At 34.7% G+C, this 27485-nt stretch overlaps 1 protein-coding gene across 3 annotated transcripts in view; it reads left to right on the top strand.

Annotated features, from left to right (window-relative positions):
* The window catches only part of TTC39B (tetratricopeptide repeat domain 39B), a 75420-nt gene extending 51899 nt beyond the window's left edge, over positions 1-23521 (top strand). For all 3 annotated transcript variants that reach the window (XM_068177523.1, XM_068177522.1, XM_068177524.1), the window contains 17 exons: positions 2057-2161; positions 3419-3550; positions 5354-5430; positions 6568-6635; positions 8619-8683; positions 8844-8949; positions 10298-10363; positions 11917-12025; positions 12859-12926; positions 13014-13073; positions 13388-13549; positions 14628-14719; positions 15015-15135; positions 17065-17176; positions 20469-20586; positions 21682-21798; positions 22765-23521. In XM_068177523.1, coding sequence (XP_068033624.1) covers positions 2057-2161; positions 3419-3550; positions 5354-5430; positions 6568-6635; positions 8619-8683; positions 8844-8949; positions 10298-10363; positions 11917-12025; positions 12859-12926; positions 13014-13073; positions 13388-13549; positions 14628-14719; positions 15015-15135; positions 17065-17176; positions 20469-20586; positions 21682-21798; positions 22765-22861 — 1675 coding nt within the window. In that variant the 3' untranslated portion in view covers positions 22862-23521. The remainder of the gene's footprint in view (positions 1-2056; positions 2162-3418; positions 3551-5353; positions 5431-6567; positions 6636-8618; positions 8684-8843; positions 8950-10297; positions 10364-11916; positions 12026-12858; positions 12927-13013; positions 13074-13387; positions 13550-14627; positions 14720-15014; positions 15136-17064; positions 17177-20468; positions 20587-21681; positions 21799-22764) is intronic.
* The last annotated feature ends 3964 nt before the right edge of the window (positions 23522-27485 follow it).

The raw sequence follows: 27485 nt of genomic DNA on the forward strand, positions 1-27485 counted from the left end.
GGAAGTGTGCAGATTTACAGCATTCAAGTACAGAAAATGTATTTCTGTTCACTAAGATGAGGCTTAGTAAAGCAGTTGAAAAGAAAACATTGCTCTTACACCTTGATCCTTGCTTTCAGAGAAGTGCTACAGTGGTGGAGTACCGTAATGCTATTTCTCTGCTGTTGCTTCTCTCATGAGGCAAATACTCTTTTGAGGCTGAACACCAATACTTTGAAACTAAGTGTTTCAGGCAGTCATCAGTTGTTACCAGTGGTCTGCCTTTCCTCAGATTGTTTTATGAACTGTGTGGTTATACATGTCTTGCTTGCCACTCTCTTCCAGCTCTTGACTTCAGATCACTGTTAATATTCTCCATAGTCTGTGAAGCAGAAAATTGCCTCATATGGGATTTTTCTGTTCCCACAGCTGACAGAGCTTTTGGCCCATCACAAAGTTAGTAACCATGCCTGCAATGGGGAGAGGACCAAAAGGTCAATTTGTCCTCTGTAATTTTGAAGATTCCACACACCTTAGTACTGACCCTGGCATTTTTTTGAGAAGAGACCTGGAACAGGCCACTGCTAGTCACAAAATAATTGTAGTGTGTAAGCATGAAAAAATAAAAACTCATTCTTGGTGTTTAGTAGATATGAACTTCAGTTACTGATGTGGTGGTGGTGTATTTTTTATTTTGCCACTAAAGACAACTAGTGCCAATTTGGTATTTAAAGGAAGGAAAAATTCCCTCCCCCACTCTCCTCCCACCTGTTTTTTTTTTTTTTTTTTTTACCTTCTTGAAAACCTTTTGAAAGCAACTAACCCATTCTTCCTAGCAGGAAAGGCAGAACAAATGGAATGAGTAATCTAACTAGGCATGGACCAAGTGAAAGATTTCAATTAGACACAAATGTGAAAAGAAGATACAAAAGCATGAGAACACACAGGGGGTAGGGATGATGTGTTATTAAGGGACTAACATGGGTCCTTGCTTGTGTACTAGGAAAAAAAATCAGCCTTTAAATCTAGCTAAAAAAATACTTATTTGGAATGTTTTTGCTAGCAGATGGTATTCCTGGAATTAATTAATAAAATTAAATGGTTTAAAAAATGTTGGTCTTTATGAGGAAAAATGTTGGTCTTTATAACCCGTTTTAGCACTCTTCTTTGGAGGGCAAAAAAGCTCCCTGTCCTGTCATATTTTCATGTCCCCCCCACTCTTTCTTTGTTTTGTGTGTATGTTACTGTTAGATTTAGAGCAGCTGTACTCAGTTGTTTTCTTCTTAAATTCTTCCTTTAGAGTTCTTCACTTCTGGTCAATACTTAAATATTTCCTCATTGACATGATCTGTTGCTTACGACTGCTTAACTGTACTTGGAGAAAGCCCATTATCTAGTTTAAACCTGTTGTTTTAAAGCTGTAGAGAGATTATCTTTTCCAGATCCATCTGTGCACATTGATGGCTGTGTAGCCTCTAGCTGTATGTCACTACCATGATTGTCATTTTGTCCCCAGTTGGGCTCTCAGAATAATTTGTGAGTGCTCCTGAGTATTTCTGGCAAAACTAGCCAAAGAATGGGTTTGTTGAGATGGCTTCTGCTTAAGCAAGTGCAAGTGCTTTTACTTGAAGTGAATTAAGACAAACAAAAGTTATTGGCATAGCTACAGGTTTCTGACAGAACTATTTGTAGTATACCTGTTTGCTGAATGATTGTCTGTTTACTGCTTTTTTTGATGAAAATATTAACTAGTGACCTCTTTTGAGATTCTGATATGAACACAAAGTCTGAAACAGCATTTATACTGATGGGGAAGATGGAGAGCTTGGATACAATGATAAATTTTGAGAATTTTTCTGCTAAGATTAGGAGGACAAAGCTATAAACATCACTTAAATAAGCAGAGGGTGCACCTTTGCAACATAGATAAAGTGTTAAGTATATACTTTGGTTTTGAAAAGTTAAATTTTGAAAACAAAATCACTGCAAAAGACCTTCTGTGTTACATAAGGAAAAGACATTTTTAATTTTTTTGTTTATATTTACAATTTGAGTAAACTAAGAATCTGTTTTTCAGGGCATCCAAGATGGATCTCAAGTGTGCTCTGGAAGAATGTTCAATGGCACTGAACTTATTTCTAAACAATAAATTCTCTGAAGCGCTGGAACTACTTCGTCCATGGTGAGATTCTGCTATTTCCTGAAGTTGTTGTAAACAGACAGTATTTAGTACCTGAAGATAAATTTAAAGCCTCTGAAGATTGTAGTTTTAATTTATTCTCTTTTGTCCAGAAGCATTTCTTCATATTTGTTTTTTTAAATTTATTTTTTGGTTCATTACAACATTCTCAAAAACTGTTGATGAAGCACTGAATTGTTGTGTTAGAGTTGATCACTCAAACTGTCTTTCCTCACGCAGAGGGGAGAGGCTGGAGAGCAATACCTTATTCAATGCATCTTTGATCAAATAATTTGTATAATGAAACTGCTTTTGACAATATGGAAAAGCTGGAACAAAGCTTCAGAATAGCATTTTCATTATGTTTTATATTATGTTTGAGTATGGTGTTTATCTTTAAGCTCATCTTTATAGTTCTGACTATTTTCCTTGTTCCCCTGTTGCCTTTCCTCCACTGAGAAGAAAACTATGGCAGTGCAGATATAAGGACTTAAAGAATATGGAGAAGTTCACAGGTGAAACCTGTCTTATCTGTACCTTCATGGGGAGGCAGTCTGAGTGGCTGATCTTTAGGACTGGGATCTGAATCCCATCCACCATTCTTCTCTTGTCTGTGTCTGAAAGGAGCACGTGGTATTGAGGGATGTGTTGGCAAGAGGGATATGTAGCCCATATTAATGGAGTGGAGTAATGTTCTTGTTCTGCAGTTTGGTGCTAGTAAGAATGGATTAAGAGTGATGTGTTGGTTGATGTTGTATGAGCAAGTTCAAGGACAGCTTTAAATGAAACATCAGAAGGATGCCACAGCTATCGAGTGTTTGCTTTTAGTGCTCTGGAGAGCTTAAGTGAGGAAGGCGGTGGGCCAGAGATATTCTCTTAGAATTAGTTGTAGTTAAACTCATTGGAAGATGATATTACTGTTGGAATACCAGACTCTTTCTTGCTCCAAGGTCAGGGCAAATAAAACTCAGGAGACATTGTTTTTGAAGTCTCATTCTGAAGTTTATTATCCTTATCTATTACAAACTCACAAGATGTGAGTGCTCTCTAACAAGTTGAGAAAGTGAGCTAAAATGGTGTCTATTCAAGGCTATTTAAGTCCCAGTTATCCAACAAACTGTTATAAGTTATATTCTCAGATCTGTTCTTTCCTGCTTAATTCTTCTGTCTTTTCACAAATTAATACAAGTGCCTATGCATTTAATTTTGTATTGCAATGTAAAGTGTTGCTTAAATGCACAAGATTCATGTTTTCCCTAGGTCCAAAGATAGTATGTACCATGCACTTGGATACAGCACTATTTTAGTTATGCAAGCTGCCATGACCTTTGAACAGCAGGATATACAAGTGGGAATTTCTACAATGAAGGATGCTTTGCAAACTTGCCAAAGGTAAGCCCAAGCAAGCCCAACTGTTATGAGATACTAAATCCAAAAAGCATTCTTTGTGGAACACCCCAGTTCTCTATATGCTTTTAAAGCAGACTCTTGTCTGTGTGAGAGTGGTCTAAATTTGTAAAGGTGGAGTAAATCCCACTACACAGTTATGACTGGTGAGGATATTTTTCTACATGGTATTGTGGCAACAACAGACTTGTCCTATGTGAGTATTAATAGCCACTGCAGTTAGTTAAATGGTTGTTTCACTGTGTATACCTACACATAAATTGACATTACATGATTGAACTCTCTGAGCCATTGACAGCTGTGACTTCTTGTTTTTCGAAAAGTTTAAAGGCCTATATTTTGAATTTTCCCCTCTCAGCATGAAAACGGTCTTCTTTAAAAAGTTGTTTCTAGAGGTTGAACCAATAGTCTAATACAATTAAGCTTCTACTAAGGTGTCTTCTGAAAGCCAAATAAGTTTTTTTATTGTTTTTACAATTGTGTTTAGCTTACCTTAAAATTAAAGATTTTAAGAGCAATTTCTGTTGCTTACATCAGAAATTATATGAACTGAACATTTTGATTCTGGTCTTTCTTTGAACAGCAAAAAAAGTCCTTAGAAAATGGGTTGTGAAAGCTGAAGTTTTAACAAATCTCTGACAAACATAGAAATTATTTCTGCTTTGCGGGTGGTTCATCATACTGGTTAGTCTATATTTTATCACAGTGATCTCCCAAGAAATGACTGCCAGATATTAGTTTAGACATTTAACATCATCCTCTTAGCCATGGCAAAAAAGAAAAGAAATGAGAAAACGTTATCAGATGCTATCTGAAGAGAAGGGGTCGGCAGTTTCTGCATCTTTTTTGGGTGTGTGATCAATTTGCAGTTTCATCTGAACTATGTTGTTTAGTGTGTCTGAAGATTAGATGTCCCTCTAGACAGCTGTAGTACAACATTTCATCTCAGCAGGATATAAACCTTAATTCATGAGTACTCTGGACTAGTCTGTTGCAAAACTCATAAAAATGCAACAGAAAGGCAATTAAATGTTCAAAATTGAAGAATTACCATAGTTGCATGTACCTTAATTGACTCTTTTCTTGTTTGCATTATGTTAATGTGTAGTGTCATAATCTTGTTCTCAGAATCCCACAACTGTGTAGTGTAAACAAATGATAAGCTAATGCTTAGTATTTATAAGCCAGTGACTCCCTGGCTTACAGAGTGCACTCGTTTTCTGAATGTAGAATTGTTTCTTTAGCTTCTTCATAAAGCTGAGTTGTTTGTAATTTTTTTGTCAAAAAATAATTTTTGGAATTAAAACATGTAAAGTTGAGATCTCTTGGAAGTAAAGTGTGTGATTGTTTTGGCATTTTATCTGGCATAAACCACCATAAAATACTGAAGTAGTTTTGTTGAAAACTACTCCTTTTCATTTTTTCATTCTGATTCTGAGTGCAAGTTTAAGAAACAGAAAAAAGCAATTAATAAATCTTCAAAGTCCTTTTGAAGTGTCCTGCCCAGCATCAGAGACACCTCTGCAGCTGGTGAGTGGCAGTGGGGTTGAAGCTGTCATACATTTAACGTAGAAGAACTGAAGTTGCAAACATGCATTTAATGTTGGATAGATTCTTTAGCCTAGAGGCATACAAGCCTTTAGACTACTGAAAGAATTGAAACAGTTAAAAATGATAATTTTGCTAAGAATCTCTGAAAATTTTGGTTGGAAACTATTAAGAATTACAGTGATTAAGGTTTGTGTTGAAATATATGGCTTTCTTTTCTTCCATGCACAACCTATGTAGATTCAGGAAAAGAAGCACAGTGGTGGAATCCTTGTCCAGTCTAGTTTCTAAACAGACAGTGGATCAATTGAGTGAAGGTAAGTAATTAAATAATACAGTTAAAATAAAAAAGTGAAAAAAGCTCAAAACTACCCCTATTAATGTGTACAAATATGCTTAACTCTGTGACTTGACTAATGTCTTATAGTAATAAACATACAAACGATGTATATAATCTTTTCTAATTTGAATGCAAAGCTTCAGTGGAGAATTCAGCCGATTTTTTTTTTGTCTCTGAGCATGCATGAATTAAGAAAGGAATGCCTTTCACAGCACATTATAGGATTGAAGGGAAATTTCCTTTTTTTGGTTTAAGAGAGCTCCCAAAAGTTTAAGAACCATTGATGAGGAGGAGTACATCCTTGTCATTAGTTGTATTGGAATCTGAATATATTAATAAGTTTTGTGCTTGTCTGTTTTGCCTTAAGGTGTTTTGGGAAATGGTATCAATACATTGTTCATGGCTCTGAAAATGCTGATCTCCTATTTCTGATTCAGGCAGAGTCAAGTATGCATTTTTTTCTAACCTGGCACAAGAATCCTCTTTAATACTTGGACACATCAAACTCACCACGTATGCACTGTACATACAGCAGCCTTGTGCATGTGGCTGGTCTTGCAGCATGGGTGCAGAGCAACTTGTGTCATGTGTGTTAAATCAAATGTACTTTAGTGCTGCATGAAGACAGAAAGTCTGCCTGGGGCTATCAGTTTGTTAAGCATGACTTGGTGAAAACCTGTTCTTAATGTCTCAGTGATGTAGGAAAGGCCTGAACCTCTGTGAGGGTTACTATTCATTTACAGAAATTTCTTGTAAGATATGGAAGGAGGCCTGAAAGAATAAGTTGCTGTGGGCTGTTAAGGTTAGAATCAATGAAGAGTACAGGAGACCACCTACCAGACTGTCAAGTAGCTTTTGCCATAGACTGAGGTCAGCTCTGACAATGTTTTGTCTGAGAAGAAGGGAGATAGAAGAATTCTGTTGGGATTTGTGTGTTACAGCTATTACTCAGCAGTTATTGAAATGGCAACAGCAGAATTTTGCTTTTTTTTTTTCTTTTTCCTTTCTCTTTTTCTTTCTTGTCTTGGCAGCATTTTGTTTGTTCCATTGACCCCAAGAAGACAGTATTGACAATGACTTTGCTGATAGTAAATAACTTTTCTTTCTTATATAGAGGAAATGCATGCTGAAATCTGCTATGCTGAATGCTTATTACAGAAAGCAGCTCTCACCTTCGTACAGGTAAAGTCAATTTCTCATTTTGTGTGACAGTGTAATGGAAAGAGATTAGTACTTATAAAACATCATTCCAACAATAGATGTGATACTTAAAGCAAAACCTTTTGCTAGTGAATGTTATTTTCATGGCAGTGATTGAAAGTATGGTAAACCTTATGCTGCTTAGCAAAGTTCTCTCTTTGTTTGTATGAATAACCAAAGATGATATTCAGATACCAAGGTATTACCCTAAGGTATAAACATACCACCTTTTAAACATACCTCTTGTGTTATACCAAATGGTATGTTTAAATGATTTGCATCACACTGGACAGTGTCCAGTGCCTGTATAAAAATATTTTCAAGTATGAGGAAATGTGTTTGAAAGTGCAAGTGATTTTTTAATGAATGGGTAGAATGTTTTCCAACTAACAAAACTTCAGCTGATACATACATGTAATTTCCGATCAGTCTTGCTCTCTATGCACATGGTGTCAGGAATAATACAGTAATGAATGCTTATAAAATGGGTATGCTTAGCATTGCTGAGGTAACAATTCAGCTCACAGAAAGATCTGGTATTCTATACTGTGTGGTGCTAGCGATTTAGGTTGTGCTTCAGGGACTTCATGCTGTGGAGTTTTCAAATTCAATTTGAAATTTGATTCCTGAAAACAGGAGTTGTTAGTCATAGTTTTTTTAAGGTATGTGAACGTATAAAGTTTATTTAATATATTTCAGATAATATTTTCCAGTATAAATTATGGGAAATAAGTGAGGCACATAGATACTAAGGTCAGATTAAGTTCCTTTGGCAAATACTTGTGAACTACTTGACTTGGCCAGAAGTGTCAGGAAATACTATTAATGGAATGCTAGTCTTTCCTGTAGCTGGCTTGCTCCTTTCCTAATCAAGTGGAAGCAACCCTCTTTATTTTTATTGGGTGTGTGGGGTCTGTTTTAACCATGAAAAGAATTTTGAAACAGTTGTTAAAGGAGGTGAGTTAGGACTGTATAAAATAATAAAAAATCCCTTAGATGTATATTTTCTCTGAAACACCACATCTGTATTGCTTTTGACTGTAATACCCCACTCTACTGATTGCTGTGCTGCCCCATATTTTTCATCTTTGACTGACTGTGATTCAAGTTAGGATGATGATGATAACAAAAATGTAAATGCTCAGAGGGAAATAGAATTCTTGTACTGAAACACTTGCATTTGGGTATTCAAACTTGCAAACAAGAGAGATGAAGTTTTTTGAAATGGTAATCTTCTTATGGAAGCAAGAATTTCCTTTGGTTGATCATTCTGGGGCCTTTTTTTGTTGCTTTTTCATTTCCACGTTGTATATACTATTCCTAAGTATTTAAATTTGTATTTCTGAAATGCCAGCACATGCTGCCCTTTTATGTGAATTCTAGGAGAAAAAATTTCATCCTGCTGAACTGATGTCTTGCTTTTCAGGAATTTAGTTTTGATGGCAAGTAAATTGTGGCTTTGTTTTGGGTTTTCTAGAGGTTGGTAAGCACATAAATTGAGTAATACAGGTAGTTACTTTTGATCAGCAATGGAATTTCATCTGTTCAGGGGATTCTTCAGTTCATCTTCTGCCAGTTTCTGTACGCTTTCGTGTGTATGTCAGAATCGCCATTTCCAAATATTTGAAACAGTTCCTGCAGCGCTATCTGGTGGAGAGCTTTCTTGGTTCATTTTATATACATCACAAATTCTGCTATAACACTTTGACTCTCTTTTTCACCTCTCCCTTCAGTTTTAAAATTTGTAATGTGCACCAAAGAAATGTTTCCCTGGCAACTTAGAGCAGGTGTTAACGTCAGTCTTAGAGAAACATCTAGTGACTGAAAAACTTTTTAGTGTTTCCTTAGTGTTAACATAAATAAATGTGTTTACATAAATAAATGTAAATGTACCTGGAGGATTTTTATGTATGTGTTGTGTGATATGAATGCACAGTACTTAACAGTTAGATCTTTTTCTTCCAGGATGAAAATATGATCAACTTTATCAAAGGTGGCCTGAAAATTAGGACAAGTTACCAAATATACAAGTAAGTTATTAGAAAACACTTGACTTCATCATTAATATAAACAGTTGGAGTGGCATTAATGCCCCCAAAATACAAATGAATATTTTTGTATCAATCAGAGTCATCAATCATAGTAAATTCTATGTTGTGTTTCCCCTTCCCTCTTTTTATCCTTCACAAGGGAATGTCATCAGGTGCTACAGGCAACTCAGGGGAACAAAAGCAAAAATGAAACGTACTACCAGTTTGAAGGAGGAGTAAAACTTGGAATTGGAGCATTCAACTTGGTATGACTTCTTCCACTACAGAAAAGCCATTGGGTTGTTCTGTAGGACTGTCTTTCTTTGTATATATGGTACTGTAACTGATTTAACATTTACACATTTGTAAAATAGAGATATAGGGTTTGGAGGTTTTATGCAATATGAAACCAGCAGCAACTTCTGGGATGCATGCTTTCTGGGATGTTTCTACTAGTTTATTCTGAACTGTTTCATTCTCTGGGAATAACTATTATATGTATTTCTGAAGTGAAAAAGTAGCTGCATCTACCTGTGTGTAGCAGGATTTTTAAAGATGCTTACACTGTGGTTACAGAATGCCTGGAGTGACTGTTTAATTCTAACTCCCCCATGTATCCCATTCTTTTGCTTCAGTGACATACTCTAGATTCACATGGATAATTGCAGTTAGAAGAATGAACAGTAGTTTACTGTGTTTGTGCTAAAGAAAATGGCCTTTTCTTTACAGTTCGCTGCAGTTACCTTTTCACATCTGTCATGGCAATGGTGAAAGTTGATTTCTGCCAGTAGGTTAATTTCTGTATCATTCTAGATTGGAGATGACCAATTTTAAATACTGTCAGAAGAACTCAGGTCTATCTGTACCAGACTTGAAAATTCAAGCAACTGTGCTCATAAGTGCTCTTACCTCTCCTATTCTTCATGGAGTCTTCTCATTAGGAGGCTTAACATTTTTTGCCGATGGGCAAAATATATTAGGGTGAATGGAGCTCTATAAAAAACTGACCCTCAAGTTGGCTTGCTTCTTAATGCTCATTGCAAAGTTGGTTATGGTGTTCGTACATTTTCTGTTGTGTAGGATATGGAGGATGCAGTTACAGAGGGAACAAAAATGCCTATAAATAGAGGGCTAAAGGACGATAGCAACAGCTAGTATTTCTACAGCCATTATGCTCACTGATCTGCTGATTCAGTGCTCCCACAGGAGGAACAAGTAGAGCTTCTGTGAGACTCCCAATAAAATGGAATAATGGTATAGGAAGATGGCAGTTGTAGGTTGTAAGTAATAGTAAAATAGATAAGACTGTAATTCCAAAAGACCCACAGTTTTCAAGCAGTTCTGACCAGCTGAAGATAGAAACATCTGTCATTATCTAAAGAAGCACAGCTGGACTCTGTCTATTTTCATGCTGGATGGTCATCAGAATTCTGATCATGCATGTTTTACTTTCATGTTCTTTCTTGTTTTAATTTTTTACTTATGTGTAATAAGTTTACTTATGTGCATTTAACATAGTAGCTGGCCTTTTTGGTTCATGTTTATAGCAATGTAACTTTTTTTTTTGAAGTGTCCATGTTTTTAATTATCTTTTTATTTTTAAATGTATTTCAGATGCTGTCACTTTTACCAGGAAGGATCCTCCGACTTTTAGAATTTATTGGATTTTCTGGCAATAGGGTATTTGATTTGATACTTGCTTTTTCAAATTAATTTTTTCTCAGATAAAAAAATGGATAGATTTAATGCCATATATTCCACACTAGAAGTATAATATCGACTGTTTATTAGTATTTTATAGTTGTTACAAAGATAAATGGGTTAGATGATACAGGGATAAAAGCACATATGGTGATATCCCACTCTTATCATCCATGGGAAATTACCAGTTTATTTAAGATGAGATTTTGCCAGTGCAATTTCTTTTCCTTTTGCTGATCCTTAAGTAGATGATATCAGCTTTCTTTTCTAGTTGACATGGTCAGAAATTGACATTTCTCACCAGTAACTGAGGGGAGAATCCTATTTCTACATTTTTCTACCCAAAATCTGAGCCCATTTCTTTAGAAAAAGAAAAATCTGATTATCATGTGTCACCCTGGAATCTAGGTACATCTTTCTCTCATGGATGAGAAAAATATTTGTAACTTGTTTTTTAAGTATTTTACAGCTCTTTAAAACTTTTTTTGATGCCCATAAAAAATGAAAAATCCAAACAAAACTCAAGCAAAAAACTGTAATAAAGTAACCCACAGAACTGTACACAATTTAACTTCAAGTTATTACTGCTACAGTCACCATATGGTCTTATTACTGTTAGATTGTCCACAATATGGCTCTCCTGCTGTAAAATTAAACTTCAGTAGAGACCGGTTCATTCAGTTTCTTCCTCTGAAAAACCTGGTTCTTGCTGAAGCTCTTCCAGAATACACATTTTTCTCTGACTAAAAAGGCAGTAATGGCTGAAAGAATAAGAACGATTTTGAAATATCATCACATTTTTTTTTGTGTGGTGCTTGAATTGTCCTATAATTCATCAAGTTGCTATGCAATAAAAGTGATCTTTTAATACTTGTTTTGAGGCAAAATTATGTTTCTGGGGAGTCACTGCTTTTGTTCAGGGAAGCTGTAAGCTCCAATGCCCCTCAAACAGGCAAGCTGTTATGTAATGGGTCTAAACAGAATCAAAAGTCTCATGTATTAAGGTCTGTTTAAGGCTCCATGAATCTGGATCTGTCCTTAGACATTGATGTATCAGCAGAGGTAATATATTGGTCAGAGCCTCAAAGTAGTAGCTGACTTGATGGAAGAGAATTGAGGATAACCAGGGTTTTCTGTGAAGGAAGACTCACACCAATAAGTAGCACTGGAACAGTTGGGAGAGTTTCCCACTGAACATAGGTTGAAGGATGTTATTCTGAAAGGCTTATAGTCAGAACATAATGGGGAAGGGTTGTAGACCTGTGTGTCTGCATGGTTCATGTGGTGTTCCCATTTCACCAGAGCACTGAAATGCATGATTTTATTAAGAGTTAGATTAGTCTTCTCCTTCCTGAGTGCTGTTAGCTGTGACAGAAACGTTTTGGTAGAGGGTTGTGTTGGATTTGAGATAAGTACAGAATTATGAAATACTTAAATCTGAAAGGAAAACTGAATTTTGGTTAGTCAGAAAAAAATGATGGTAACTCTGTATACTCATAGTTAATTCTGCATGTGTTTGTGATATTTCTTAGGAGTTGGGCCTCTGCCAACTACGGGAAGGCGCATCTGGCAGCAGTTTGAGGGCCATTCTGTGTACTTTCACCCTGTTGGTTTATCATACTTACATCTCCTTAATCCTTGGTGAGACCCACTGTGTAGCTTTTCAGTCATGCTACACCTTATGATAGATATTGTGATTTATTTTAATAACTGTATTTCAAAATTGTGGCCAAATAGGAGTTTGCTGTATACTTAATTATGATTTACAATTAATATCCGTGACAAATTGTGTCTGCAGAAACAGTGAGGGTAGATAGCATTATACCAGCATCTTGCTCCATTTGCAGGGCTGTCTCAACACCAAAATATTGCGAAACAGTATTAAGTTCAGAAAAGTCATTATCCATAAATTAACATCAGATGTTGTGAAAACTATCTCCATAAAAAAGCTATACAACCAGAATTAATTGCTGCTTTTGCCATTTAGAGCTGGAAGTCATAATTAATTCTATATGCTTCTTTACCATATATTTTCACATTTAATATTGGAGTATTTTAGTATTTGTCCCTCAGGCTCATCAGGAAATTAAGGAGAGTTTCATTTCTTCCAGTATCACTTGTATTTCATTACTGAGTTCAAAATTAGGAGAAGAGGCAGCTGAGGAATGTTTTCCTATCTTGCTAAAGCAATGAAAGGGATTTAAAAATATAACTAGGATCAGTAATGGAACAGTTTAACAAATATTCCTATAATTCCAATTTGTTTCTACTTACAGACATCTAGTATTTTTAAATCACTTAGTATATTTGGGACAAGAATTTAGTTTTATAGAAACGCATTATGACCAAATAATTCTGCATTCACATAAAGCAGTCATCCATTGATCTATCGAATATGATGTGAAAACAAAATCTTAGTCTATGAAACTTGGATTCTTTTAAGTACATTGAGGTTGGTTTATTATGTTTTCTAGGTACAGGGGAAGCCAACCTTCAGGAAGCAGACAGTCTCCTAGAACCCTACCTCCAGAAATTTCCAAATGTGCGTATTTCTAAAAAATTTTATAGCAGAAATGTATTTCCCTATGCTCAAAGTCCTAACTGGTTATTTTTCTCATGTCTTTTCAAGGGTTCCATTATTCTATTTTATACTGCCAGAATGGATATACTGAAAGGAAATTTTGAAAAGGTAAATAATGTTTTCTTTCTAAGATTTTTGTTTAGTGTTCAGCCTAAACACTAATTTAGGAGGAAAAATAATTAATTCATCTATATATCAGTTGGACTGATAAGTACACTGTTATCCCTGTTCACATTCACTGTCAATGTTGATTCCAGCCCTCTCTCTAAGCAAGACTGAAAGGGAAGTTCATCTCACTTTACTTGTCAGGTATTTTCCACCTGGGTGCTAGGAAAGAACTTGTCCTGTAATTAGACACTGTTCTCACATGGAGCTGTAATTGAGCCAGTTTTCATCATTCTTCCTTAATTATTCTCTCATAGGCACAATTGAGGTTCCAAGACTGCATAGCAGCCCAGCAAGAGTGGAAACAGATTCATCATCTCTGTTACTGGGAACTGATGTGGTGCTACACCTTCCAGCAGGACTGGCTTCAAGCATATCAGTATGCAGACCTGCTCAGCAAAGAGAGCAGGTGGTCTAAGGTAAATAGGCAGGTGGACATTGTTGTGATATACCAGTGGTCTCTGTGGTTAAAGTTACTTTTCATTAGCACAGTAAGTGTAATGTTTGCCTTCCTGAGAAACTCATAAACAAAGACACAATGGGACCAAAATATTTTAACTGGGTGGTTAAGAATGACTTTTTGTTTCATGTTTTGAAGCAGCAGAAGCATAAGCAGCAATGCTTTGGCCCCTCCAGAAATGGAGGTACTTACCTGGGTTGGGAGAAAGAAGAGGGACAGGAAAACTGTAAACTTGTCTCTCAAGTCAAGTTCTAACATTCACTAGTAAAATTTGGCTGAAGAAACTGTGTTTGGTGTTTATAAACACACACACCTACTCAGCAGATGCTTTGTGGCACAAAATGAGAAAGGCTGCTGGGGACAGGATCTCACAAGAAAAGCTGGGCTATCAGATAACCTTTTCCTTGTAAAAACGTTTTTCAGAGTATGAAACAAGCACAATGTGCTAATAACTTTTTGCATTATTATGCAATGCAGTATTATTATCTGTTCCTCTATAGATTACTGTTTTATTATCTCAATGGAAAAGGGTATACATCTAATTCTTGGCAAAAGAGGAAGAGAATAGTGTATTCAACATGAAGTGCAAGTGTCTTTAATAAAATTACAGATTTTTTTTCCTGCAAAACCCAATTATTAAACTTTCCTTGAACCAGTACCCAGATATTTCCTTCTGTTTTTTTCAAGCGTGTCTCTACATGTAATAGATCATATGATAACAGTAATGTACTTTAGAAAAGTTAAGTCATTTAAACTCATCTCTTTGACAGTGGTTTGCATAATCAATTCTCCTGTTCTTGCAGGAGATACCTTTAACTTTCCGACTAATATAAAATGTTTATATAAATACATTAAAAATAAAATTACAGCATAAACTATGTGACAAAGGGAATACTAAACTTTTATACCTATATCTGCCTGAGAATTATGGAAATACTTTGCTGCAGCAATTGGGGTGAGAGATTTCAGTCTTTAATGTATTGATTAAACACAGAAAATCAGATGTGGTAATCTATTGCTGTTTCTTTTTGAAATAGGCAATATATGTATTCCAGAAGGCAGCAATTCTTTGTATGCTTCCAGAGGATGATTTGAAGGGGACTGGTGAGGACATAGTGTCTTTATTCAGGTAAACTTTTATAAAGCAGCTGAATGTGCACTCTTTCTTCCCCTATGTCTTTATCTTGTTTATAAGCATGACTTACTTCTTGCTTACAACCATAAACTTTCCATTGTTTCTCTTTGCCTTTAGTATTAGAATTGTTTTTATCAGCAAAGATATATCCTTACAGCTCTGGTCTCCATGGTGTAAAACAATTTTAAGATGTTCTGTTTCAGAGGAAAACAGTAAATCTTTCTAACTGAAATGAAATTAAAAAAATACCAATAAACAACTTTTATTTTTCCATTTTCCCTTCTTGTAGACAAGTGGATGGTCTAAAACAGAGAATTGCAGGAAAATCTATCCCAACTGAGAAGTTTGCAGTAAGGAAAGCTCGACGCTATGCATGTCCTCAACCAGTGAAGCTGATCTTACCTGCCTTGGTATTTGTTCTTGCTTTGTTTTCATCCTTTTCAAGGAGAAAAGAAATCAGAATAGCTCATTGTACAGGGAAGGAGTAATATTGTCAGGTATTATATGTCTGCATTTTAAATTTCTTAAGGATGTACTGCATTAATGCAATGTGATTTTGGTGAAAAATATTAGGGTGAAAAATATCATACTACCAACTAAGCTGCAGTCTGAAACAAGCAACATATTTTTCATGTGAAAAGTTCAGCATACAGAAAACTACATTCTTTAGGTTGGCAGGATTTTAGTCCTTGTCTTTTAGACTCATTAGGAAGTTAAAGAGTACTTTGGTACTTTGTTTTTCTGATGAAAATGAAGAGTGGTGGTTGGTTTTTGTTGTGATTTTTTTATTCCCCTTGCACTGAGTCTGATTAAAACATACAGAAGTTAAAGTAACTTTATGGATGCTGTTCTAATTTCCCATATTTTAACGTCAGAGTCATTAGTATTGCAGTCTATTTCTATGTGCACTTTCCATATGTGTATGCTAAAATCTTTGTACATGCATAATTTACCAACAACGTGAAAAACCTAATTCAAGAAGAAATTTCTTATGTTGAAGCTCATTGATGTAGAAAGAGGAGTCCAAAGAAAATTAATCCACCAGTTCTAAAATTAATCCTATATTAAATTGCATGTAGAGGAATAAGTAAAATTTGTCTTGGGCTTACACATCAGAGTGCTTGTAAGTTGTGAGTATATATATTTAGTCTTGCTGTCAAATCCAGTATCTTCTGTTTTAATTTAGGAATTTTTTCATCATGGACTAAGCATAACCAAATATAGTGTATGGTTTATTTCAGTATGTATAAGTTAGACAAAACTACAGAATTGAAACAAATCTAGCATGATGTAGTTGATGATGTTAATAACACTGTTTCAGACTTTGATACAATCAGATTTTTTTCTCTGTCTGAAAACGTACATATTTACAGTACAAATGCAAGTGAAACTATTTCACCAATGTTTTGTATCAGCTTCAGAATGACATTAGGCTTCATATTTCAGAGGTGTCATTTCAATTACAGTAGAACAAATGGTACTCTAGTTTGTAATGACTGAGTAAAGATCTTTGCAAAGCTCCTTGTTGGTTAGCATTAACCCTCATTCTCCTCAAATTTTACAATGTGATACTGTACCAAAACAAGCTTTTTGCTTACTGTTGTACTGAGGCATCTGGGAAGGTATGTTTCCAGGATTTGCCTTGGTTTTTTCCCAGCAAAATTTTGTAGAAATTACAGCAAAATCATATGTTGGATGTGCCTACTGGAATCACATTTTTATCCAGAAAGTTGTATCTACTTCCAGTTTTGCTCTGGTAATTGTCTATTGATTAGAGCATATATATATATATATATATATATATATATATATATATATAAACACAAGAGCATGTTTTTGGATGCATACTTACATAAGTATACTGTATATACAAGTACACACTCAAATGCACTTCAAATTTACCTATCATCCTTTAGAAGGATGCTACTTTTAGCTCCTTCTTTAGTTTAGGCAGCAGGGGCCACAAGTTGAACATAAAGTATCCAGTTTTGGTGATGTGTTATGCAGTGATGGTAAACTGTCCTGATAAAATCTGTTCAGTTTAATTTCTGAAGATCTGTGAAAATACATCATAGTAGAACCCATTAAAAAGGCATCCAAACACTCAAATCTTACAAACCTAGGTTAACTTTGTCAACACACCTTCAGTGTAATTTTTCCTTTCCTATTCATAGATGTGTTGTACCAAAACAAGCTTTGGTATTATTTTTATGTACTCAAAAATGTTCCACAACAGTCTTTTCAGAGGTACTCTTTAGTTAAATATTTATGCAATTCTATGAGTTTTTCTCACCTTTTAGTTTTGGTTAGTTGGTTTTGGTTTTTTTTTTTTTAATCAGGAAATGATGTATGTCTGGAATGGATTTGCAATTGTGGGCAAAAGAGCAGACCTCACTGAAAACTTACTGGTAACAATTGAAAAAGAAGAAACTGCTCTACAAAATGAAACTAGTAAGTGATCAATTAAGATGGAATGAATAATCTCATAAGAAGTGCTGATATTTTTCTGTGCTTTTGTCTTCTGATATTCTGCGAAGCGAGTGTTGGCTTTGACAATGTTCTAATTAGGTCCAAGTGTGGATATTTTGGAGCCTTATGAAAGTTAGGAGTGGTTCTTCAATATGTTCTTTATGCAGTGTGATTGATGCTGCAGATGAATACAGAAAACTCAGGGACATGAGGTTATTAGTTACAGAACATGACTGGTCTAGCTTAGTTTTTCTTGTCTCTGAGAGTGTTCTTGGACCATAATCTGCTAATGTCTTAAATGTCTGAAAAAAACTTTCTCTAAACCAATTTATATCATACTTTATTACGTAGGACACATGCTGCATAGAATATGACAAAGTGTAAAAGATATGATGAAGTGTTAGGCATGAATGAGTCTGGTTTTTTGGTTTACTTTCTGGCAAAATAAAACACATTTGCTAGTTGTAAAATTAAACATACTTAACAAATATACTTTGACCATGGTTTTACATCTTGGAGTAATTTTTAGAGAATCAGCCCATAATTTACTCCTAAAATAATTTAAATTCATTTATTACAACTGGTTTACTGCACAAGTACTTGATTTTTATCAGATTTTATCAGGGTGGTTCTTTCACCTGTCATGTGAATTTTTGGGGAGAATTCTCTTTGGAGTTTTTCTAGAATAAATATTTCCATTTTGCATGTGAAACTTTTTAAATGATAATTCCCTAAAATAATTTTCATTGAACCCAGATTCTAGTTACACTTACGAACAATTTAGCAGTGGTTAAAACAGCAATTCTGAAATGTAATATATATCTAAGTATGATTTACAGTGTAAATTGAGGTGATACATAAGAAATTATACAGGGACTTGCAAGAAATATATAATGGTCAAATCTTGATGATATAATAAACCAAATGAGAGTAACCTGCATGGCCATGTTTGAATTGAGTTCCTTTATTTTCTTTGTTGCCCTTCACTTTTCTGCAGAAACAGTAGCATGCCTCTTAAATCTCAAGTGTTTTCCTTTTTTTTTGTTGTAATATTAAAACAAAAGTGTAGCGATATGCAAGATACTTGCAAATAAAGTAACTCCCATGAGCTCCACATGAAGGGTTCTGGCAGAAGCTGTTGTAAATTCAGTGCTGTGTTGTGCAAAGATTTGTACTAGAAGTGCTCATCAGTTGTAACAGTGAAGTAAATTTCCTATTGAATCCCGGAGTAAAGACGTACAATGTACCAAAATTAAAGCAATGGAGATAAAACCACTGTGTTTTTCTTATGGAAATTCACTGTTTACAAATAGAATATAGTCTGGAAGTGTATATACTTTGTGGGTTTTTTTTTTTTAGTAATAACTTCAGTCAAATATAATTTAATTCTGGACTTCACATGTGTGATCTTGATCTGCTTTTGAAGATACAGAATCGGTAAAAATAAAGACTGATTGCAAGAGCTGCTGCTGAATCCCTAACAAAAAACGAGATTAAGACTGCCAGCAGAGTATGAGAAGGTTACAATATAATTTTAAGTGACAGTTTTTAGTGGTAGTAATGTCAAAGGATCACAAAAGTGCTGTGAAAAAAGGGTGTTGATTATACATAAAGGTCACTTGGGGATTGAGACTTCATAGAACTGTTTTTACTTCATTTGCTTCATATGAATAGGCACAGTATGGAATCTCTCAAGAACTGAAAGAGATGGTAGAAGAAACAAATGGAAGACATTAGAAATGGGGTTTTTATTTTTTTCCCCACAGGATTTCTGGGAATCTTTTTTTATTTCATTTCCAATATATAAAAAAAAATACTTAACTTCAAGAAAAAATAATTTTTTGTTTGTTTTTTTTTGTCCTGGTAATGATATTTCCTTTGGTGTAGACCACTGCAGGTGCAAAGATGGTTGTCCCACATTTATTGCAAAGTTATCTGTATTAAATTGGCCTGTGCATTTGTAGTTTGTGCACTTTAATGTGCATGTTAATATTTTGGCATAATAGCCTTTATTCTTTTGGGAAATAAAAGTACTAGTTGAAGTTGTTAAAGACTGGCAAGCCTTTACTGACATCAGTGCATGCCTCCAGTAATTTAAATGATTGAGTCCTTCAGGAGACAGTCACAAAATCCAATACCTTAGCCTAGCAAGAACAGGCCAGAGAGAATGCAAAGTACTCATGTGCTGCACTTCTACTATCACTAAAAGCACAGTCTGTCAGTTGCAATCTATTAAGACGTTCTGGGTTTAAACACAGACAGAAACAAGGCTGAACATGGTGGCAAAGGACTTTGCTGAATCCTGAAATGCGTTAGTCTTGCATGTTTTAGAACTATTTACGTTGGATTTCTTTGGCAGACTATTAAGGAAAAAATTAATGTGACATCAGAGAGCTGGTAATTAGTTGTAAACATGATCTGAAAGGGAGAGTGTTTTGCTTCCTGAATTGTTCATATATGTGGTGCCATCTGTCTATCCATATGTGTTTTCTTTCCTTTCTTTTCCTTCCTTGTACCCAGCAAATGCTACAAACTAAAGGAACTAAAAAGGATCTCACTTGTTAAGTAAATTTTGAATTGATTCAAATACCCTCTTTCATCTGGTATTTTTAGTCCTACTGAACATAAAACTTTCAATAAAGTTTTTAAATATTATACACTACTACTTATTTTCAAATATTTTCAAACATTACACACTACTTTTATATTATACACTATACACTAATGTTTGAGGTTTCTCAAACATTAGAGATGATAAAAACACTAGGAAACATGGTTTCTTGAATTTGTACTGCAAAATTATGCTTCTGAAGTGTTCTGTAAGACAGTCATGGTGTGGTTTAGCAGGTTTTTTTATGCTACTTATGCTTCTGGAGATCTGCCAGTGCTCTGTAGCAGGGGAAGCTGTTAAGATAATATGATGGTTTCACTGTAGTTTTAACTATTGCAAGTAAGAAATCTTTAATTAATTACTGTTAATGTAATGTATTTAATTACAGTTCAATCATCCGTTAATGAGGTTTATGCCTATTTGTTGGATGTTTCAATTTCTTCTTATTTCTTCTTTGCCTGTCTTTTAAGAGAAAGATATAGCTGTCATGGACACATCTTTGGTAGAAAGTATTTTAAGTCATGCCTGAAGGTTATGTACATTTTGAAATATAGAACATGAGAAACAACATCCTGCATCTGAATATATATTCCCTGTTGAAAATCGAATTTTCCTTTTCATGATATCTTCAATTTGTTTGACATATCTCACTTTTACTGTTAGATCACAATGAATACTATGTGGATGATGTGTGCATGTTGCAGCTACTGAAAGGCCTCTGTCTGAAACACTTGGGAAGACTCATGCAAGCTGAATTATGTTTCAGTAAAGTAATTCAAAGGTAATTCAAAGAAATAGATTTTACAGATCTTGGTGACATTTTTGATACTGTCATGTTAGAATTTTGACTAATTAAACATCGTGTTAAGGACCTGGAATTAAAATACTTCTGAAAGTAATTAGAAAACCAGAAAACTGCTTGTATTCTTCTGTAGCAATTTAACACTTACTATAGCTTTCTATATGTGGTATTTGAGGCTAAATAAATCAAACTGGCAGGTAACATACCCAAATACATTTGTAAATGTTTTTACAGAGCTACCTGTAAGTAAGGACAATTCAGATAGGTATCCTGTTTGGTTGGTTGATTTTTTTTTTACTCAGTATTTAGTACTTCAGTAGTTAATGCTTCCTCACATAGATGAGAAGTTGTTGTTATATGTTTCAGTTGAAGACTGGTTTCTCCTGTGTTAAGAATTTTCAGGTGTCAGCTCCATACCAGCTGCAATAGCTTTTCTATATAAAACATGAGTCAGGTACTGGTTGTAGTTGAAAACTTCTTATAAGATTGTAGGTATTTGGGCTGAAGAAGCATTTTTACATGTGCAATGTTTCTAACAAGTGATTTAGAAAAATTAATAATTAATAATAGAATTTGTTATTGAGAATTATGTGTGTTTTAGTTCTCTTGCCATCTTGTTTTCTCTTATAATTTCTAAGATCCCATGTGAGTTTAGTCAAGCACATTGCAAGTTACAAGGCAGAGGGGTTTGACTGATTGCAAGTTAAAGGAACACTATTTCTGAAACATCTTTTTCCAAAGGTAGTTGGCAACAAGCACGCTTTTATAGCTGAGAGATTTTAAAAATTCTAAAGATAACAGTTCTTCATAAAGTGTATGTTTTGCATGGGTGAGAGTAAAAGTTTTCTGGTGCACAGAGTACCTACATTTTGTTCAACTGTATTTTCTACATGTTTAGGGCTGCTTTGGTGCTTTAACACTGTTTATCAATATGTACAGAATTAACCAGTAAAAAAGGCTTCAGAATGTTTTTTCTGGCTACTTGCTGTTACAGGCAGTGATTGGTTTTAAAGTTAACTGGTCACTCAAGACGGGATTGTAAGGAACAATTTCTGTATTTTTGTGGTTTTCTAGTGAGAAGCAAATAAAATATGACAATTACTTGGTGCCATTCACACTGTATGAATTGGGTCTTCTGTACAAGCAGCGGGATGAGAGAGAAAAAGCAATAAGATACATAGAAACCGCAAAGTAAGTGGATTTTTGTATCACCTATTAAATTAAGAATAACTGTATATTTGTAGCAGTGAGGACACTTGTTTTTTTCTTCCTGACAGCTTCTTTGCAAAATCCAAGTAATTATAAATCTCTGTTCTTGATTTTGCAGTTTCATGAAACTGTCCTACAGTGGAGTAGACAGATTCAAATAAGACACAGTATGAAGGGAAAATGTTTCCTTCTTATATGGACTTAAGAGATGCTGAGGGTCCACTGCATGCACGGGATGAAGCTGGAGAGTCCAGGGAAGGGATATGTACCATTCTGTCCCAGAGGGCAGCTCTGAGAATTAGATCAGTTGCACTAAAGGTGTTCATAAGAGAAGGTCAAAAGCCAGTACGCCAGTCTGACCACACTCCTTTTTCCTTTCACATTGTGTTGCAGCAGACCAGATGAGTGCTTAATTTACTGTAGAGGAGCATATTTGCATCATCTGTAGATTGTAGTATAACATAGAATGTGCCTTGTCTTTACAGAGAAGTAGCCAGGTCTTGTAATAGTGTCCCCTCATGGGGTTTTGTTTGTTTGTTTTGGGGGATGGGATTTACAGAATACGATTTCTGTACATATGATGTTTATTACTCTGGCTGAATTGTGTTCTGAGTTGAAGCATACATTTTCTACTAACACCTGTAGTATTTTCTGTAGTATTTTGGCTTGTCTCTTCACAGCAAATTTCAGTAATTGGAAGGGCTGTTAGAAGGATATAAATAAATGAAAGAGGTGCTAAGACACGGGTTCAGTTTATCAGGACATTCAATTTTAGCACTGGTTTAAGTTTTCTTTGCTCAATTTGTGGATGTAGTTTTAAATGTCTCATAACTCATCCGTGTGTCAGTTTCTGCTTCGTGTTAAAGGAATAAAGACTGTTAACTTACAAACATATATAACAATTCATTCCAAACATCTTTTTCTTAATATAAATTGTCTATTTTGCAGAAACAATTACAAGGAATACTCTATGGAGTCCAGGTTGCACTTCAGAATTCATGCAGCACTTGACAGCTTGAAGGTGTCACCTGCTTCAACACCTTGAATGAGGACGGATGCTTTTCATGCATACAATAAATAGCCTACACAATCTTTTTTCAATCTTTTTTAATCATAGAGAAGAACATAATAATTGTTTTCTGTCACTTCTGATTTGATGTATGTCATTCTTTTCGACTTTTCTGTATAGCGCCTATACTGTATCTACGTGATGTTTTAAAGAAGACCTTATATTTTGTTGATAAAAGTAATTTAATTTTTGACTTGAATGGGGGATATTTTTAAAAAAAAGGTGATGGTGCAATAAAGTTTAATGAAAATACTTTATTTTTTTTAATATAAGAACAGATGCAGGTTATGCAGTGGAACTGGTGATAATTTCTGCATTTTTTGAAAGTTTTATTTTCTGCAGTGCACTTGAGACTTTTTTCCCTCTGGAACAAAAATGTCTGCATATAACCTTACCCACATTTTTTGGCATACCATATTCTGAAATTTGTGTTTCAGAGGAAAGAATTAGTCATTTTTGACTTAATTTCATTTGGGAACAAAATTAACCTGTCTGAAGTGCAATATTTTTACTCTGTCAGATGAAGCTAAGGAGGGCTTCACATGAAGCTAAGCAGGACTACAGTTTTAATGTCTTTGCAGGTCTGTTTCAGTCAAAAGAAGTGCATACAGGGGATATTTTTCACTTGTAGAAAAGCAGAGCTACAAAGGACATTATGTCCTTGTTCTAAAGTAGAATCAGCAGTCTTAAGTTGATCCTGACAGATTCATTTCACCTGTTTAACAAAAGTAAAAAAAAAAGCACTGAGAACAGTCATTTTGGAAGTTACACAGGATGGTCTTTCCCAGTGAGAAAAGACTGGGAAATTTTGCCTGATGTCTAAATATCAGAACTATCAGAAATAGTTCTTGATACAACTGAATCTGATTGTTTCCCGTCTTCTCTGTCGTGGACTTGGAGAAAGGATTGTTCTTTCCCTTTTTTAAGTGATCATTTAGTATTTGTAGACTAGCACCCTAGTTGGTATTCTCTGTCCTTGGATCCCAACCAAAGTAAATAAAATATCGGTGGATTTATGTATTTTGCTAATAATGAGTTAGAATTCATATTAACAGAAGTTGATTGTGTGTCAAAAAGTGAATCCAGTTTTAAACTTGCCATCAAGAAAATGTGCATATTCTAGTCTAATTTCTTCCAAAAATGTGCAGTAAAATTGAGATACTTATAAGTGCATTTTTTTTCATGCTTATTATGCAATCAGTACTATCAAATTGAATTTCCCATTTATTTAGATACACAGATCCTAGCTGTCTGTTCTTAAAAAAAACCCATACATGTTATTTTTATTTAAGTATACACCCAGTAACTCTTCTTTCAGTAGCTATTGCAAAACTTGCCATTTCCATATTTTATCCATGTCCAGTATGTTTACTTCTGCACAGTAAATTCATAGTATCTATACTCATATGTGTGATTCGCTGCCCTTAATACTACCATCAAATCAAAATCAGGATGAAAGAAATAGGTGAAAATGTGTCCTCAGTAAATGAGTAACTGAAGTTAAACAGTCAATATGATCTAAATGCTATTACAGTTCTTCTCAGGTTACTGAGAACACAGCTTTCTTCTATGACTTATAAATAATGGGGTCATTTAATTGCTTATAAATCTGTAATAGAGTGGTATATTTACAGGAGAAGTAAGAGTTTAAAAATATTAGCTAAAAAAACATAATGGGTCTTTCAAAATGGAAACCTGATCCAAAGACTTTCTTTGTTGGTTTGAATTTGTGCCTATTGTAAATGTGTAATTTAAGTTATTGTGTAAAATATACACATGTAAGTTGGAAGTATAAATACCCAAGAAATTGAATTACTGATAAAATATGCATGTTTATTTTCAAATATATTCAATTGACTGTAGCTAAACCTCAAAACAGAGATTAGCATATGCTGTCAAATGACTTCTCTAAAGATTTGCCCATTTATATATATCTGATTGTAAACTGTAGTGAGCATAAACTCATATATTTTCAGAAAATACTTTTAATGCATCTGTGGGCATTATTTGTTCAGTTTAGGAAGAGTTATAACTGGGACTACAGATTCTCAGGGCGGAGCATGATGTAGTGTCTGATCTCTTATTTTTGTGAGGAGTGTCTTACAGCTAATATTTTAGGGGTGATTTGAGATAGAAATCAAAATTCACAAAAAATGAACAATGATCTTCCTTAGAAACTGATTTTTTCAAAGTTTAGTAGAAAGCTTCAAGAAGCAGTGTACTTTTTTTTCTGTGGGTGATGTTACTGACTGAAGAGAGAGTAAAAAGAAATATTTTCTTCAGTTCAGCCTTCCAAAGGTAATATCAGTTCCCTGTGCATGTTATACTGTATTTCTTTTGTGATCAGCCTTTTTTGCACTCCTGCAGAGAAGATGCTCATCCACACAAATTTGCAGTACCTGCTGTAGTGTTTTGAGGACGCAGTATTAAAGTGCTATTTAGAGCTTGCTTCTTTTTTTGCTGCTGTTCCAGACTTTGCTAGAAAGATTGATCAGAATTCTTACTTTAAGCTTTATTCTGAACATTTTTTTTCCAAGTTGTTAACAGTGGACATACAAATGTGTGAGTGATTTGTAACCCTTCAGTTAAGGTAGGTCTCCACAGAGCTGCAAGAGATGCTTAGTTTTCCAAATGCTGCAGAAAAGTGCATTAATCCTTGACACAATGCACCTGTGATGCAGTATTATTTAGGACATTACACCTGAGTTAAGTGATTTCTGTCTAGGAGTTGAGACAAAGGGTCTGTGGCTTTTTAAAATTTTTTTTTTAATCTGGTGTATTCCGTACTGGGCCTTTAATACAGCTCTGATTTAATCTTAACTGCTGTTTATAGTATTCACCGCACATGCTCATCCTCAACAGGAATTTTGAATATTGTGCTGAGACTTAATTAAGCAAAGCTGATAATTTACCTATGATGCTATAGCCTCTCTTGATAATAGTAGGAATTTTAATGTATACAAGAGCAAATTTAACTTGTTAATTTAAGCAAAAAAGGCTGAGCTTACAGTTACATTATGACAAAAGGTCATTTAGTTCTTTCTGATAATAGATGTATTTTTTTAAGGTAAGCAATAATAAATTAGCCTGGTTATAGGACAAAGCTTCTCTTTGATTAAGAATTGCCTACTTAGAAACTATTACAAAAAACTTCATGTCTGTGCATATCAATCAAATGTTTAATCTGTTGAAAGATCATTGTACTATGGTTTGTAAGTCTTTATTCATCAGAATAAAGAATAAATTTCTGTTTTTAACAGAAAGTGAAAGCAAATATATGTTAGAGGAAACTGATGCGAGATTGTTATATATCTATTCTAATACACAGACATGGGGTAGCAGTGTATGTAGCACTTTATGGCCAGAGAAATGTATAATAATAAGATCTTGTTACATTTCTAAAACATCTTGCAAAGCAATGTGTAAATCAAGTAATTTCTTATAACAAATTCAACTTAGACTTTGCAGTTATTTTATTACTAATCCTAATGTTTCATGTCTTTTGTTTCTGTATATTCTTACACTGCCTAGTGCAACAAAGAATGTTTATATTTGCCCTGGTGCTGCAGTCTCTTCTAATCTACTGAGGTTTGCACATGTTCTTATCTGGTACTTGATGAGTACATGATGAGGGCAGAAAAACAGAAAATGAGGAATGAAGTATGTTCTGGTTTAAAAAGCATGTAGAAATGTTCATTATGATGGACTGGAGTGGATTTACACTTCAGAGGAATAAATCACATATACTTGTGCTATGGAGTGCTGAATTTGGCACTGTATTCTAGTTGTACATCAAGAACCTCCAGCTAAGATTTACCAAGGCGTTATCATCAAAAAAGGCCTGATCTTTTGTTTATAAATGCTACCTTAAGTGTAGAGCTCTTATACAATTTGTTCAGACTGAGAGGTTGTACAAAGCTGTCAAGGTCTGTTGAGTGAATAAAGGATCTTTTGAATGTATATAGCAAATATAAAATAAGCTGCGAGGTTGCTTGGTTTTTTGGGGGAGGATTTGTGGTGCTACTCGTGATTCGGGATTTTTTTTTTTAATTGTGGTTTTGGTTTTGTTTTTTTTTTTTTTTCCTTAATCTGGTAATAAATGCTATGGAACGGCTTCATAAAGAAACAGTGTGGCTCTTAACTTTGCAATCGGTAGAAGAGTACCTTCTGGAAAATAAGTTAGGAGTTCATGATTAGCATAACAAATTTAATGCTTAGTGATTGCAAGATTAAATACTTTTTTTTTTGTAGTAGGGTAAGCATGTACTTCCAGTCTCTAGAGGACCACATATCAACTAGTAATCCTGCCTGGGTAGGAACATCTTCATAGATTTAGTCACTTACCTAAAGAGAGAACTTCTTCAAACACATAAGCAATAGGAGATGTTTCTGTTTTCTGAGTCAGGTCTTCTGTTCCATAAAAATTACAGAGGTCAAGATTCAATATCTGTCTCATTGAAGCAAGGAAAATACTTCGTGTTCATGTCATGTGACTCTGGGAAAAGTTAAGGTTTTACTAAAATCCTGCTGGAGAGGTTAATGGTCTTACCTGCTTGAGTAAATGTGGACCTCAAAACTCAATATTCTTACTGTACAGTGG

The sequence above is a fragment of the Anomalospiza imberbis genome, chromosome Z, assembly GCF_031753505.1.
Source record: "Anomalospiza imberbis isolate Cuckoo-Finch-1a 21T00152 chromosome Z, ASM3175350v1, whole genome shotgun sequence".
NCBI classification, from domain to species: Eukaryota; Metazoa; Chordata; class Aves; order Passeriformes; family Viduidae; genus Anomalospiza; species Anomalospiza imberbis.